The following is a 13403-nucleotide window of genomic DNA, read 5'->3' on the forward strand; positions in this document are numbered from 1 at the left end:
AGAGTCTGATTTCTAGGGCATGAAATCAGGCAGCCAATCTCTTACTACCCTGAGTGTCCCCTCACCTGAACGGAGGCTGAGGCCACCTGGCCGGCTTGGTCAAAGTCCAGGGAGAGGATCTGGGAGAAGCGGGTGGCGTTGCTGTTCATGATGGTGGGGCTGTTCCCAAAGGCTTCCAGGAGGGTGTACAGAGCCTGCCACTTGTCCACTGCAGAAGACAGGCCCAGGACCCATCAGGAAAGCCACGGGCAGCTTGCCCCCAGCCACAGGCTCCAGAGGCCCAGGGAGAACGGAAGGCCCAGCCCATGGCTGCTCCTCCAGCACCCGAAGGCTCAGTTACTTAGACCAGGCTGCTGAGGATCGAGGGGTTTTGTGGACACGGAGGGGCCAGGGAGAAGGAGAGCTGGCACCTCGGCGGGGCCTCCATCCCCACAACCCTCTCCAGCCCATTCTGTTTCCCCAGTTGCCCCTGCCTCACCAGAAAACACCTTATTCCCGCTGGTGCCTGCGATGGTGGCCAAATATTGCACCAGATGCTGGCAGCTGGTGGTCTTGCCACTGCCACTACTGCCCAGGAGGATGATGGACTGGTCCTGACGGCTCATCAGCATCGCCCTGTATGCGGTCTGGGCCACGGCATAGATGTGGGGGGCCATGTCCTCCCGCCGACACCCCTTGAACATGTGCATCACCTTGGGCACAAGAGGGACGGAAGGAAGGGATAGGCGCTCTTAGCTGGCTCCACACAGACAGCCCTCACCCCCAAGGCCCATATCTTTCTGGGTTTTTCACTCCAGGGGAGCCAGAAGGTTCTGAGGCTAAGGTCATGCATGGAAATGCAGGTGCGAGCCAAGTGCTGGGCTCTGTGAGAGGTCGTGGGAGGGCCTTCTGTCCCCACCCCTTGAAATGACTCCTCTTCCCAAGGCCACTGTGGGAGTGGACAGGAGCCCCGTGGGATGCCAAGGGGAAGGGGTAGAGTCGGGGAAGGTGGGCAGGGGGTAGGGGATAGAGGGGGCGGTCTGTGGGGCCACATGGTAGCTGAGGGGGGCTGCACCTTCTCCGAGTACACAGCGGGGGCCCCCCGGGGGCTGAGGACCAGCAGGCTGGGGCCGGCGTACGTGTGCAGCAGGCTGGCACCATAGCGCTGGCGCAGCGTGTGCAGGACGCTGGACTCATTGAGGTACACCAGCGAGGCCAGATCCTCCAGACGGTCGCAGGAGGGAGCATTAGCCTGTGTGACAGGACAGGCGGGCGGGCACTGAGGAACAGATCCAGTCTGCTCTGCCAGCGGACAGCCTGCCCAGCCTGGCCCACCTCCTGTGCCCTCCACCAGCCTCCTGCAAACCTTCTCCACATCATCCTCGTCCACATCCAGGATGGCTCCATCATGGTCTAGCTTCACGCGCACCTTCCCCTCGGGCAAGCTGAGCTCCTCGGATTTGAGCTGAGTGGCTGCAGAGCAGGGACAGACAGACAGACATGGGCCCAGGAAGCCGTGGCAGCCCTCTTTGGGCCCTTCATGGTCCTGCCTTCTCCCCACTGTATCACCAGCCTCTCCTTGCTCACCACTCAGGCCTCTCCAGACCCAAAGGCCCACCCACCACCCAGCCGTGAAACCAGAGAGGCCCAGGCTCTGGGTCTCCCCAGACTCACCCAGTGAGAAGCCATCCTTATGGACCAGCCACACCTTCTCTGTCTCATACCAGGCTTCCTCAGCTGCGATCTGCTCTTCTGTCTTCACCTATCAGAGGGAGGGGAAGAATAAAGAGTCAGACCCTGTTCTGGAAAGCAGACAAGGACAGCAGGAGAGAGGAGACATGTGAGGGGAAGGGCTTCCGGATGAGCCACTGGGCGAGGGGGACAGGTGGGCGGCAGACACAGAACGGGAGACATCAGAGATATCAAAGGAAGAAGGTGGGGAAGCCAGGAGCTGGTGGCGGTGGTCCTGAGGAGCCCTGAGGACAAGGACACAGAGCTAGGGACCCTGAGAGCCCTGAGGGTCTGGAAAGACAGGGACACATGGAGTATGTGCCTAGGAGAGAGCAGATCCCAGGAGAGCAAATCACCAGCCACCCTCTTGCTCCCTCCCTGCGAAGACTGTAAGATCGGTATCCTGAGCCTCCAGCCCTCACCCTGGGCCACAGCTGCTGTGACCTTACAGGCCTGGCTTCTCCACTCATCCACCTAATAGGCCCTCCTTCACCAAGCTGAGAAAGGGCATTTCCTCAAGATCTGAGAACGTCTTCCAAGGACTTCAGTGCAAAATGATGGGTGAGTCCTAGCCTTGACCCTGGTCTTCCCTCCAGAGGATGCTCTCCTGGGCAGGGGCAGTGCCCAGATGCACGTGCTAGCCTCCCTGCTCCCCCTCCATGCCTCCTCAGAAGGAGCACAGACCCATGGGGACGTGCTAAGGCCATACAGGGGCATGAAGCAGCATGGCCAGGGACATGAGGCAGGGGCAGGGGTAGCAGTGCTCTGTCAAATACAGGAAGAGACTTGCATGCCACATGGATGGGCATGGGAATGGGTATAAAGGGGCTGGGAGCCCCCGGAAGCCCAGGTGGTCACTGATCAGGAAGGAGCATTCATGGGCAATGTCAGGGTGTAGGGCTGCCAAACTTGGCACCCCTAAGAGACCTGAGCTGGTCAGCAATGGTGCCTGGGGGAGCTGGGCAAACAGGAGCGGGGCCTGGCCCCCATGGCCCATCAGGCTCCTTTTGTCATGGGGGCAGTGGGGCAGCAGGGTGATCCAGTGACCTTTGGTGGGTGGATGGTCACTCCCCACATGAGCAGCCCCCAAGCTAGCCCTATCCCCCAACTCTCTGGGGATCCCCAGCTGCGAGGTACAGTTAGTCTCCTAGGGTCCCCCACCCTCATGAAACTGACCTGGGGCCAAGGCGTAGACACTGCTCTGTGATACTGACCCCCTGTGTGAGGGATTGGAAAGGACAAGAAACAATAATAACAAATACGTTATTTGTTACATTTCTTGGAGCTGAAAGAAAAAGATCTGGGTTCTACTCCCAGCTTGGATTCTGGCTTCAGATAACTCCCTCTCCCTCGCTGACAGCCCTTCTGGGCTATAGAGTCAGAAGGCTGGTTTATACAGCAGTCTCCAGACTTTGCATATCATGGGCCAGTGAAATTACCCCTCAAATAGGAGGATCACTATGGGGCTGTCAACGTTTTAAGGATCACTATGGGGCTGTCAACGTTTATGGGGCTGTCAACGTTTAAGACATCCAAAAAAGTCTAGTTCTTTATATTTGAAAAAATTAACTTTATAATACAAAATTACTTTTTTTTTTTTCAAATCATGAGACAGGTGAAACCTTTGTCTTGAATGGGCATGTTGTATGGGTCCAGGGTTTGGAGACTGATGAATAGGTGACATCAAAGGACCATGGCCTCCAGCTAGCTCCTTTAGAGTTAATCTGAAGACAGGTTCCCACATTGGCCAGCAGGGGGAGACAGAGGACGCGCATCTTCAGGCTTCTGAGTGGGGAGGGGGTGGGGTGGCGTTGGTGGGGTTCAGCCTTTCCAGCTTTCTCTACCCAGCGAGAGCAGAATTGAAACACCTAGAAACCAAAACTCTGGCCAGGTCCTTGGGCTTCCGTGGCTAAGAACCATATGCCACAGAGGCCAAACTGAGTGGCGACCCTCAGTCTAGACACTCCTCCAGGGCCTGACACAGAGCTGCTCCATGTCCAGCTCCCGGCACTGCCTCCCCCGGGGGTCCCCCCAGATACCACGTGAGGTGGGAGCCAGAAGGGGAAAGAGGCCTTACACTCCAGCACAAGGCCTGGGCACAGACGCCAGCCCAGGTACAGGCCGGGGGTGGCGGGCGGTCACCAGAGGAAGCGGAGGGCTCCTGAGGGGGGCAGGAGTACCCTACCTGGCTGTGGGCAGGAGAGGCGGCCTCAGGGTCCAGCTACCAGCAGCAAGCAAAGAAGAGAGAGAGAAGAGGGGTGAAGACAAGCAGACCGTTGGCGTGTCCCCTTCAGCAAGCACCCCACGCCAAGTGGAGGGGAGAGGGGCTTAGCACCAGGAGGTGGACGGTGGGAGGGCTGGCCTGGCAGGTACATTGTACCTAGTCAAGGAGAGGCCAGACCAGGAAGGAGAGGCCCTGCTTGGTGAAGAAACACTTGGTACCATCAGACTCCTCAGAGGAGATGCTCTGATAAGTCATTCCCTGCGGCAGGAGCGAGCCTCTCTGCCTCAGGCTACAGTCCCTCCTGGGCTGGCCATCCAGTCTATTCTGAATTAGCCTCCTCTTCTGTGTTGCCAGGCCAGACCACCTCACCGCACCCAGGGCCTGGGACCCCTGGGAGCCTCTGGCCTTATCTCCAGGGCATTTCCCAGCCTAGCTCCCCTGTAGCCACCAGACCCCAGTATAGGCTGCCCCTGGCCTCCAGACACACACCCAAGGGTGCCACTCCCCAGGCCAAGGGCAGCCCTTCAGAGCTGTCACCCCTGCCTAGCTCATCAAACAGGACCACCAGCAGCCCCAAGTCTAGGACCCCTTCCTCAGACTCCCACTGCACCCCTGCACCACTCCCACCCCATGGCAAGCACAGGTAGCACCCATCCAGGTCCACCTGCCAACTGCCCAAGAACCAGGGGACTGTGGACAGACCTGGTGGCCAGCCTCGACCTCCCCATCTCTGTCTGGTTACTTAAAGGCCTTTCTGGAGAGGAAGGGGAGTCAGCCAGGCCTTGGACCTTGCCTGTTAGAAATGGGCAAGGAGTTAACAGGCCCCCACCTGGGTCTGGAGAGCCAGGGCATCACAAAAGGGGAGTGTCTGCTCCCTGCCTCGCACCCATCAGGCCCTGGCACCAAGACATGCCCTCCGGGGCAAGAGACTGGGGCCAGAGAAGGGGCTGGATCTCCAGCCAGAGGGGTCCCTCCCACAGGTTCCCTGGATGAACAGGCCTCACTGTGCTCAGACCCTCCACAGTGCCCTTCTCTCATTTCTTCAAGTGGGAAGCCCATGTGAGGGCCCCCAGGCCTCCAGGGAGCCACACTTCCATTGTCAGGTGGGCCTACACACACAGACACACACAGTCTCGCCAGCAGCCCCAGCAAAGAGGAGACCAGGGACTGGGAACCACACGTGAGAGGCGGCATTACAGGAGCTGTGAAGATCCTCTCAAGCCGCTGGTGGGCCTCCTCTGCGGGGGTCAGCTGGACCTCGGGGGCAGCTCCTGCCTAAAGGTCAAACCACTATTAGTCCTGGCCTGGGGAACTGGAGGCACAGCACACCAAGCTTCTAGCTCAGGAAGCCACTGGGACCCCCGTGGGTAAGTGGAATAGGGTCAGGGAGGCAAGCCAGGCACCAATTTGAGTTTCTAAGCTCTCAGATGAGAATAAAAACAGGTGCCCGGGAGTTCTAGGGTTAATTCTTCCCACCACTTTAACCATTCCAGCACCAGGATGGCCCGCTCTCACACGCATCCTCTGGCCCCTGCCCTGGGCCCAGGCGACAGGTGGCTGAACTCCAGGTTGGGGCCCATCTCAGCCCCAACTCCACCTGAGTGAGAGGCGGAGGGACAGGGAGCCAGAGGGAAGGCAGCCGGCCCAGGAACGGGCGCATGACGCTCTCTGGCTCCTTGGAGGTTCTTCTTAGGGGCTAGTGGTTCGCCTCACACCAAAACGCCCCTGCCAACTCCTGTGTGCCAGGAGGTCACTCCCCTGATGCAGAGTGGGCCAGGAGGGGTGAGGGAAGCTGCCGCCTGCTCTTTTCTGAGTTCTGCAAAGCCCGGGAAGAATGGAATGGGGAGCAAGGCAAGTCTGAGACCTTAGGAATCCTAGCAGGTAGCAGTCAGAGAGGAGGGCCTCTAGGGCCTGGGAGACAGGACAGGTCTTTAGGTGGTACTCTGCCCCACTTCCCCCTGACTGTCCCCTTTCAGCCAGAAGGAGCACACAGGAGCACAGAGAAGCAGTAGTGAAACTTGACGCATCGCTCCACCCACCTACCCACCCACCCAACTCCTGAGGCCCCAGAAGGGTCCACAAAATGGGAAAGCTTGAAGAGAAATGCCCCCCAACCCAAGGACCAGCCAAGCAGGCATCACCTTCCAAGGGAAAGGGCTGGACAGATCGTCCTTGGCCCTCCCCTGTGCCTCTCAGCCTCCTGTCCCACCCAGAGGGCACTTTGTGGACAGACAGGACCGCAGATACAAAGGGGACCCACTGTGCTCCTTTGCCACCCAGGCCCAGAGCTCCTCAAGAGTCCTGCTGCCAGAGGGACAGCTGGCCAGGCCTGAAGAAGTAGTGATGGCGATGATGGTATCAATAAGCGCTGTTATCAGCATCACTATGGATGCTACCATTTACGGAGCACCCACCACGCCAGGGATTAGGCTCAGAGCATTCATTCCCTGTATCCTTTCTAATCTTCACAGCAACCCTTCAGAGTAGGTATTATCCCTTATTTGCAATTCTAAAATCCAAAAAGCCCTCCAAAACAAAAGATTCTTCTTAACTGTTTTGGTGGCAAAACCTGACTGTTTAATCCCCCCCTGCAGCATGAACATTCATAATTTTCCTGTGGAAATATTAATGTGTTTGGTCACGAGTTGCTGCTCATTATGTACATTGTGTGACAGTCTCAAATACAAAAATCACTAATTTCCAAAATACTTCTGGCCCAGGGGCTTCAGAGGAGGGATGGTAGACCTATGTGATCCCCACTCGACAGATGAAGGCTCAGAGATGCTGAGGCCCCACAGGAGTGAGTGGCTGGGGATGGGATGTGAGCACAGGCCACCTGACCCCAGAAATTCTGTCTTTCTACCCTCTCACTGAGCTGCTAAGGCTCTGATCCTCGGCTTGGGATCTGGGGCCTCAAGCTGATACCATGTAGCTGGGGGCCAGGCCCCAACTCCCTCACAGGTGTGGAAGAGCAGCCGCATGCAGCTAACAGGTCCCCTGGGTTCTGGCATTCGGTGAAGGAAAGCCATGCAGCCCTGCCATCGGCACGTGGCCCGGGCCCAGCTTCGCAGTCATGCGGGGCTTGTGGAAGAGGCTTGGGAAAGCTGGCTGCCAGTCCTCAGGTGAGGGTGGTAAGGGAGGGTAAGAGGTTAGTGACACACTCAGGTACCTCCTGCTGTACGTCAGGGGCTGGTGACTTGTTCTGTCGCAATCCAGTGAGGTTCGGCTTGAGGTTCGGGTCAGCGGAGCCCGGGTCCGCCAGCTCTTCCGGCTGGGCTGGGGAGCCTAGCTTCTCTGAGGAGTCCACTGTCTCCGGGGAGACTGGTTTCCCCGAGGAGCCTGGCTCCTGGCTGGAGGGCTTCTCCCCCTTCCCGGGAGGCTGCCTGCCACGCGGCCTGTGGTCCTTGCCCCTGCCCCGAGACATCAGGCTCCGCAGGCCCACGGAGAGCTCATCCTTGGCGGCCTCCTTCTCTGCTTCGGACTTAGGCCGAGCAGGGGGAGCAGGAGGGGGTGGCAGCTTCGGACCAGGGGCTGCCTTTTCTCCCTTCCTGCCTCGAGCTGGGTGCTCAGGAGATCTGACCGCTCTGCCCGGAGGCTCCTTGGCGCTGCTCCCAGGCTCCTCAACAGGCAGCACCTTGCTCACCACCTTCCTCACTGCATTCGCCACCCTCTTCCGGGACAGGCCCTGGGCCTCCTCGCTGGGGCCTTCCACTGAGGCAGTCCTCGGGCCGTTCATGGTGAGTGTGGATGCAGGGCTCTTGGCTCTCTGGGGGGCCTCTGAGGGTACAGGGCTGGTGGAAGGCTGAGGACTCTTAGATGGGCCACTGCTGCCCTTTGAGCTGCCCTCTAGCTACAGTCACACAAATACAGGGAGACATTAGCATCAGCCTGTGTCCCTGCCCGCCCCACAAAGAGGAAGTAAGAGGTGTGACCTCACATCTAGTCGTGGAACAGACATTCCATTCATCCAACAAACAACACAAGCTCCAAGAGGCCGCCCCAGGAAGCCCTCTTTCCATCTTCCAGATAGAACAACTGCATCGAAGAGTTTGGCTTCTTTCTCTCTCCCATAAAGCACAGCAGGTCACCTGCCGTCTATCTCCAGGCTTAGCAAGGAGCTGTGAGAGGCCAGCACAGGGTGCCCAGAGGCCCATGAGGTACCCCAGAGTTACTGGCTTATGTCAGGACAGCAACTAAGCCCGCATCCCAGGAAGCCCGCTCCCTCACAGCCCAAACACGGCAGAGACGGAGCATGGCGAGGTCAAACACCAATTCCTACCATCAATCCTGGGCCTAACTCTGGGGCTTCCTGCCTTTGTGGTCCCTGGTCCTTCTATCACCCAACTTCCTCTGTAGTCAGACCCAGAGCCTGCCCATCCCAATGAAAACCGTAATTAGGAAGTAATTCTTGGCCCGCAGACATGCCAAGCCTCCTCCCTCCCCACTCCTCTGGGTTGAGGCCACTGTCTACCCCTCACCACACTCTCCAGAGCTGCAGAAACCCAGTGCTGGCCCAGGAAGCTTCACCTCAGCCTGCTTTCTGCCAGTCTTCCTGCAGTTTGCCTTGTGCAAACTTCTCAAGGGCTGGAGGCCTCCTAGCTCCCAGAGTGTGCACGTGGAATGACAGGAGGAAGAGGTGGCAGCAGCTGCAGCACTCAAAGGGTTAAGCACTCAAGCGACCACAGCTCCACTCTGTCTAGGCTCAGCCAGCTAGGCTCTGGGCACCCAGGAGTCCACTGAAGATGCTGGCACACTCTGCCTGGTGGGGACTGTCTGCGGTCCCGAGGGACCGCCACTGGGCAGGCCAGGCTGGCTAATGGCAGGGCAGTTTCCTGCAAAGCCAAGCCACATTGCCTGGGAGAGCCAGGTCAACCTAGGGGCTCCTTGCGGGTCAGGCAGTGCCCTGCCACTAATGAGCTGTGCTTGAGTCCTCGTTCCCCAAACAGTGACCTTGGTTCTAGGGTGTACCTGGCTGCCATCTCTATTGAAATGCAGGAGGGCGCTCACAGAGTGGACAGACCTCTGGCTGCCGTGTGGACAGAGACCCACATCCTGAGCAGAGCTGAGCCAAACGACCTCAGCCCAGGCCTCAGGTACAGGGTGGCCCTGCTGCAGGGGTGGGAAAGGGAGGCCTTGAAGGGGCCTCTTCCTCAACCTCTTGGGCCAAGAGTGTTCAGTGGCATGTCAGGGCCCTGCAGAGCTGCTATGGCCCCAGCTGCTGGGCCTCACTCCCTGCCCCCCACTTCTGGCTTTCCTCCCATGCCTTCTAACTGAAGCTCATGATGACAATGACAATGACAATGATGATGATGATAGCAACTGTTAATACTTAAACGGAGCTTATTATGTGCCAGGCAGTCTTCTAAGCACTTTACACATAATTTCCCCCCCAAATCTGGCATTCTCCAAGGCCGCTCCCTCGCAAATCTCAAACATATGCCCTTGAAATCACCCTGACCTTGCAGCACTGCTTACAGATCAGGTGGAAGCCATAACACCTGGCTAATCAAATCTCTACTCAAGAAAGGGGTGTGTGTGGGGGGCAGGGGGCAGGCACCATGTGGGGTAATGAAGTACAGATCTGTTTTGTGATCCAGCTCTGTTCCCGAGCCCTGGGCACTCCTGCCCCCTAGATCAACAGCAGCCCTCTCCTAACTACACATCTCTGGACCTGGCTATTCTAGAATTGTGTCCCCTCTCTTGCCTTAAAAGTGTCCAACTTTATTCAGGGTCTCTATCCCAAGGCAGAATGACTTGGTGGGGGGTAGTGGCACTGCACGGCTGGAGCCTGCCTCTAGGTCACCCGCACTGAGCAGCTGACAGGGTCTTGGGAAGAGACAGCAGCAGCTGCGGTGAAATCCCTCCCCGCCCTTGGCTTGTGCCACCCAGAGCAGGACGAAGAGGCCCAACAGCTGAGCTCTCATTTGCCTGCCTAAGCCTCTCCAGCCCCAAAGAGTTCAGGAAACCAGAACTATAGGTAGGAACTAAAGAGGGGGCTTAGGGAGAGGTCCCCAACATGCCTTGGCATTGCCATCTCCTTCACACACACCAGGTTGGCATCACACATGCTGCACTTCCTGTCACTTTACTGGAATTCCCTCTAGCCACCCCACACGGGAAGGGGCACCCTGCCGTGCCTGCCTGCTACGTGGAACTGCCTCCCAGACTAGGCCTGGGCTTGTGGACACAACCCACCTGGACACACAACTCTCTCCCTCTCTCTCTCTCTCTCTCTCTCACACACACACACACACACACACACACACACACACACACACACACACACGGGTCTAGGAGAAGCACTTACAGCCCCTCCCTCCTTGGCAGGAGGACCAGGCTTCGGCAGAGTTTTGTCCTCCTCCTTAACCTGAGGGAGCAGACAAAGAAGTCACTTTGCAGGTCAGAGCTCAGGGTGGGGAGACCCAGCACTAAAAGCACAGAAGGAAAACATCCAAGCAGTCGCTCTCTCTGAGAGGCAGAGCTCCTGAGTGCTTAGGAGTCCTGGGGCTATGGACTTGGGCAACAGATATCCTATCCTGGCGTCAAAATTGTCCAGTGACAACTTCAAGAATGAAGTCTCTGGGGGTGGTTAAAGCCAAGTACCCTTTGCCCTCAGTGACCAGCCACGTGACCCACCTAGGCTGCCTAAAGAGGTCCACCCATGAGAGCGACATCATGGCCTTGGTTACAGGGTGGAGAGAAAGATCCAGCTAATTCAACTCGGGCTAAACTACAAGAGCCATTCGCAGCTCAGACAGGAAGTGGTCTGAAGAAGAGCCTCCCTGACCTAGGGACTGAGGAGGAGGGAATGACCCCAGCATGGGGGGCCGGCTGGGCCAGCAGAGCTCAGTGTGGGGTAATAGGTGGCCCCTATCAGGATGGCTCAGGCTTGCTTCTAGGTCCGTATGATTTCCCCCAGCACAGAGCCTGCGTGCCTTCCCAACCAGACCGCTGAGCTCTGGCTGGAGGCAGGAAGTCGGGTAGAGGCGGGGATTCAGGAGGCCAGATATCTTCCCAACCTCAGACCCACAAAACTCTGCCAACCATGCAGCTGAGGGAGGCAACCCCAAGGTTCGGGGTGGGGCGTGGAGGAAGGAAAGATGCCTGGGCTCTGGGGTGTGTGCCCAGCCCAGGAGCTGGTTGGCCCAAGTCAGAAGGTAGGAGTAGAGTCAGGGGCAAAGGGCAGAGACCGTAATATATCTGGAAAAAGGACAGACAATATGGCCACTCTGATGGTTCTTTCAGCTCAGAGCCTGGCTCAGAACAGACCCAGAGGACCAGGCCTCAAGTCTGGGAGAGCCTTCTCCCCTCCCCCTCACCAGCATCTCTTCCTCCAAAAGCTCAGGCAGTCCTCATGGATTTCATTTCTCTTCTTTCCCCAGTCACTTAGGACTGTAGGAAAAAGACAGGTCTGCCACCAGCCCTACCCCATCCTCAGCATGACTCTTTCCCAGCACATGGGGCAGGAGCATGGGAAGGTGTCCTTGATTCCTGATGGAAAAGATCCTTAGAAACTCATCCAAAATCATTTTAATTATCCACCTGGGGGGACTCTCCATTTGCAACCAGGGTCCATGGCGGATTTTTGAGCTCTAATTAGCAGTGCCTGGGGCACTGACCAGCATGATGGCTGCTGCAGTTTTAAAGCTAATAGCCCATAGAGCTTTTTACAATGGGCTCAAGCTTCAATGTTAGTACACAGTGCCACGGACACAGGGAAAATGGTGATTATTCATCAGAGTGGACTCCACGACTTTAGAAATTAGTATTGGAGCAGAGAAAAGGAAGGGAGGGGCTGATGGAGAGGTAAGGAAGAGGAGTGGGAGAGTCTAGGTCTGCACCTGCTGCCCCTACAAATGCCCATCACTGCCCACTCCCCTTGCCCCATCACACCGTGCATTAGCTCCCAGACATACAGGTTAGAGGGACAGCAAGTGTTCACACCCAGACACGCTCATTACTGCACGCAGTGCTGTTAGCTCGGGCTCAGGGATGGCCCAGATTCCAAGTCCACTCCGTGTCCTTCAGCAGCTCCAAATCTGTCCTCCTTCCAGTGGCTCAAGCTTGGGACCTCAAGGGTCTTTCCCCAGTGGTGAGGCATTGAGGGAAACAGCGGCTGCCCCCTAAAATGTCTGGGACACTAGACCTAGCTCTGAGCTCAGCTCTGGATTTAGCCTGAGGCTGACTCACTGCCCCTCCCCCACCCGAAGGCTTCTGTCTGTTGTAGGTCATTGCCCAGCTGGGGACTGTACACAGCACAAAGGCACGCCCAGGTCTGCAGCCTGAATCACCCTCTGGCCCCAGGTGGCCAACTGGCCTGGTTCCCCTCTCTTGGCTCCTCTCCCCCTACCCATCACAGCCCCCAGACTCGGGGAGACCCAGTTCTGAGGCCTCAGAGCCAAAGCCATTCCCAGCGGCCCCTGCATAGCAGCTCACATTCCCAGGGGTGAGTCAGAGCAGCAGCAGTGGGAAGGGTGTGAAGGGTTAACTTGGAGGGGCACCAGTGGGACAAAAGGCAGCTCAGCTCACCAGAGGTGGAGCTCAGGGGAGGAACGTGACTCAGCACAGGAGCCCATCCAGACAGAAGAGTGAGTTCATGGACCCCCCTGGTCATTCTCCTCGGCCCCCAAGTACACACACATGCCCCAACCCGTCTCTAGCTTCCAAAGCTCCCGTTCCCACAAGCCAGTCTCCTGCCTGCACACACCATGCCAAGCACATAAGAAAAGCATAAAGAGTTTTGAAATACAACTTTCCTTTTGCTCCCAGAAGGCGAACCTTGATGAAAAGGCCATGGTGCCGAAAGTAGCCTGCACTCTGGGCCAGAGAAGAAATGGGGGGCAGGGTCTCTCAGGGACTTGGAGTCTTCCTAAAGGCCAGGACCTGCCGGGACAAAGACTGTGGGCCACAGGGGAAAGGAGGGATGAAGTGGAGGGGGAAGGATTCCAAAGCTCAAAAGGTCAGAGAAGCAGTAAGGAATAAAATACTAGAGAAAAGAGAAGGCAAGGTAGGGTACAGAACATCGACACAGCCCTTGGAAGCTGTGTGCCCTTGAATAAGCCGCTTCACCTCTCTGGGCCTCTCTGTGGAATTAGGGGATGGACTAGTCCAGGAAATGGCTAAAGTCCTTTCCAGCTCTGGCACCCTAGGAGGCTGGGTGGGGAGAGGCATGCAAGCCCTTAATTCAGTGAACCAACGCTGCGGGCCTGGGAGCCAGGAGGGGATTAAGGAAGCTGCTCTAGGACTCCTGTGGCTTTGCCTTTTACCTGCAACTCACCAGCACCTGCCAGGGGCAAGAGGCCTGGAGAACTGCACAGCTGCCCCGTCTGGTGGTTAGAAACTAGAGCGGGTCCTCTTGAAATTCAACAGGCAGAATTGGCCTCAGCTCAGTGAAAGGCTTCATCTCAAGAATCCGTTCAAGTCAGTGGAGTTAAAAAACTGGTTCATTCTTATTCTTACTTATCCTGAA

At 57.3% G+C, this 13403-nt stretch overlaps 1 protein-coding gene across 26 annotated transcripts in view; it reads right to left on the bottom strand.

Moving 5' to 3' along the window:
* Positions 1 to 13403, bottom strand: part of MYO18A (myosin XVIIIA) — a 96624-nt gene that overhangs the window by 44150 nt on the left and 39071 nt on the right. For 11 of the 26 annotated variants that reach the window (XM_082372657.1, XM_082372660.1, XM_082372656.1 and 8 more), the window contains exons 3-11: positions 10242 to 10301; positions 7104 to 7784; positions 5132 to 5209; positions 3896 to 3931; positions 1654 to 1741; positions 1346 to 1452; positions 1055 to 1231; positions 479 to 692; positions 66 to 208 (exon numbers count right to left, since the gene is read on the bottom strand). In XM_082372657.1, coding sequence (XP_082228783.1) covers positions 66 to 208; positions 479 to 692; positions 1055 to 1231; positions 1346 to 1452; positions 1654 to 1741; positions 3896 to 3931; positions 5132 to 5209; positions 7104 to 7784; positions 10242 to 10301 — 1584 coding nt within the window. Of the gene's footprint in view, positions 1 to 65; positions 209 to 478; positions 693 to 1054; positions 1232 to 1345; positions 1453 to 1653; positions 1742 to 3895; positions 3932 to 5131; positions 5210 to 7103; positions 7785 to 10241; positions 10302 to 12689; positions 12818 to 13200; positions 13399 to 13403 lie in introns of all 26 variants that reach the window. The other 15 variants (XM_082372664.1, XM_082372662.1, XM_082372666.1 and 12 more) reach the window with 7 other exon arrangements.

This window comes from Balaenoptera borealis (assembly GCF_965194805.1).
Source record: "Balaenoptera borealis genome assembly, chromosome: 20".
Taxonomy (NCBI): Eukaryota; Metazoa; Chordata; class Mammalia; order Artiodactyla; family Balaenopteridae; genus Balaenoptera; species Balaenoptera borealis.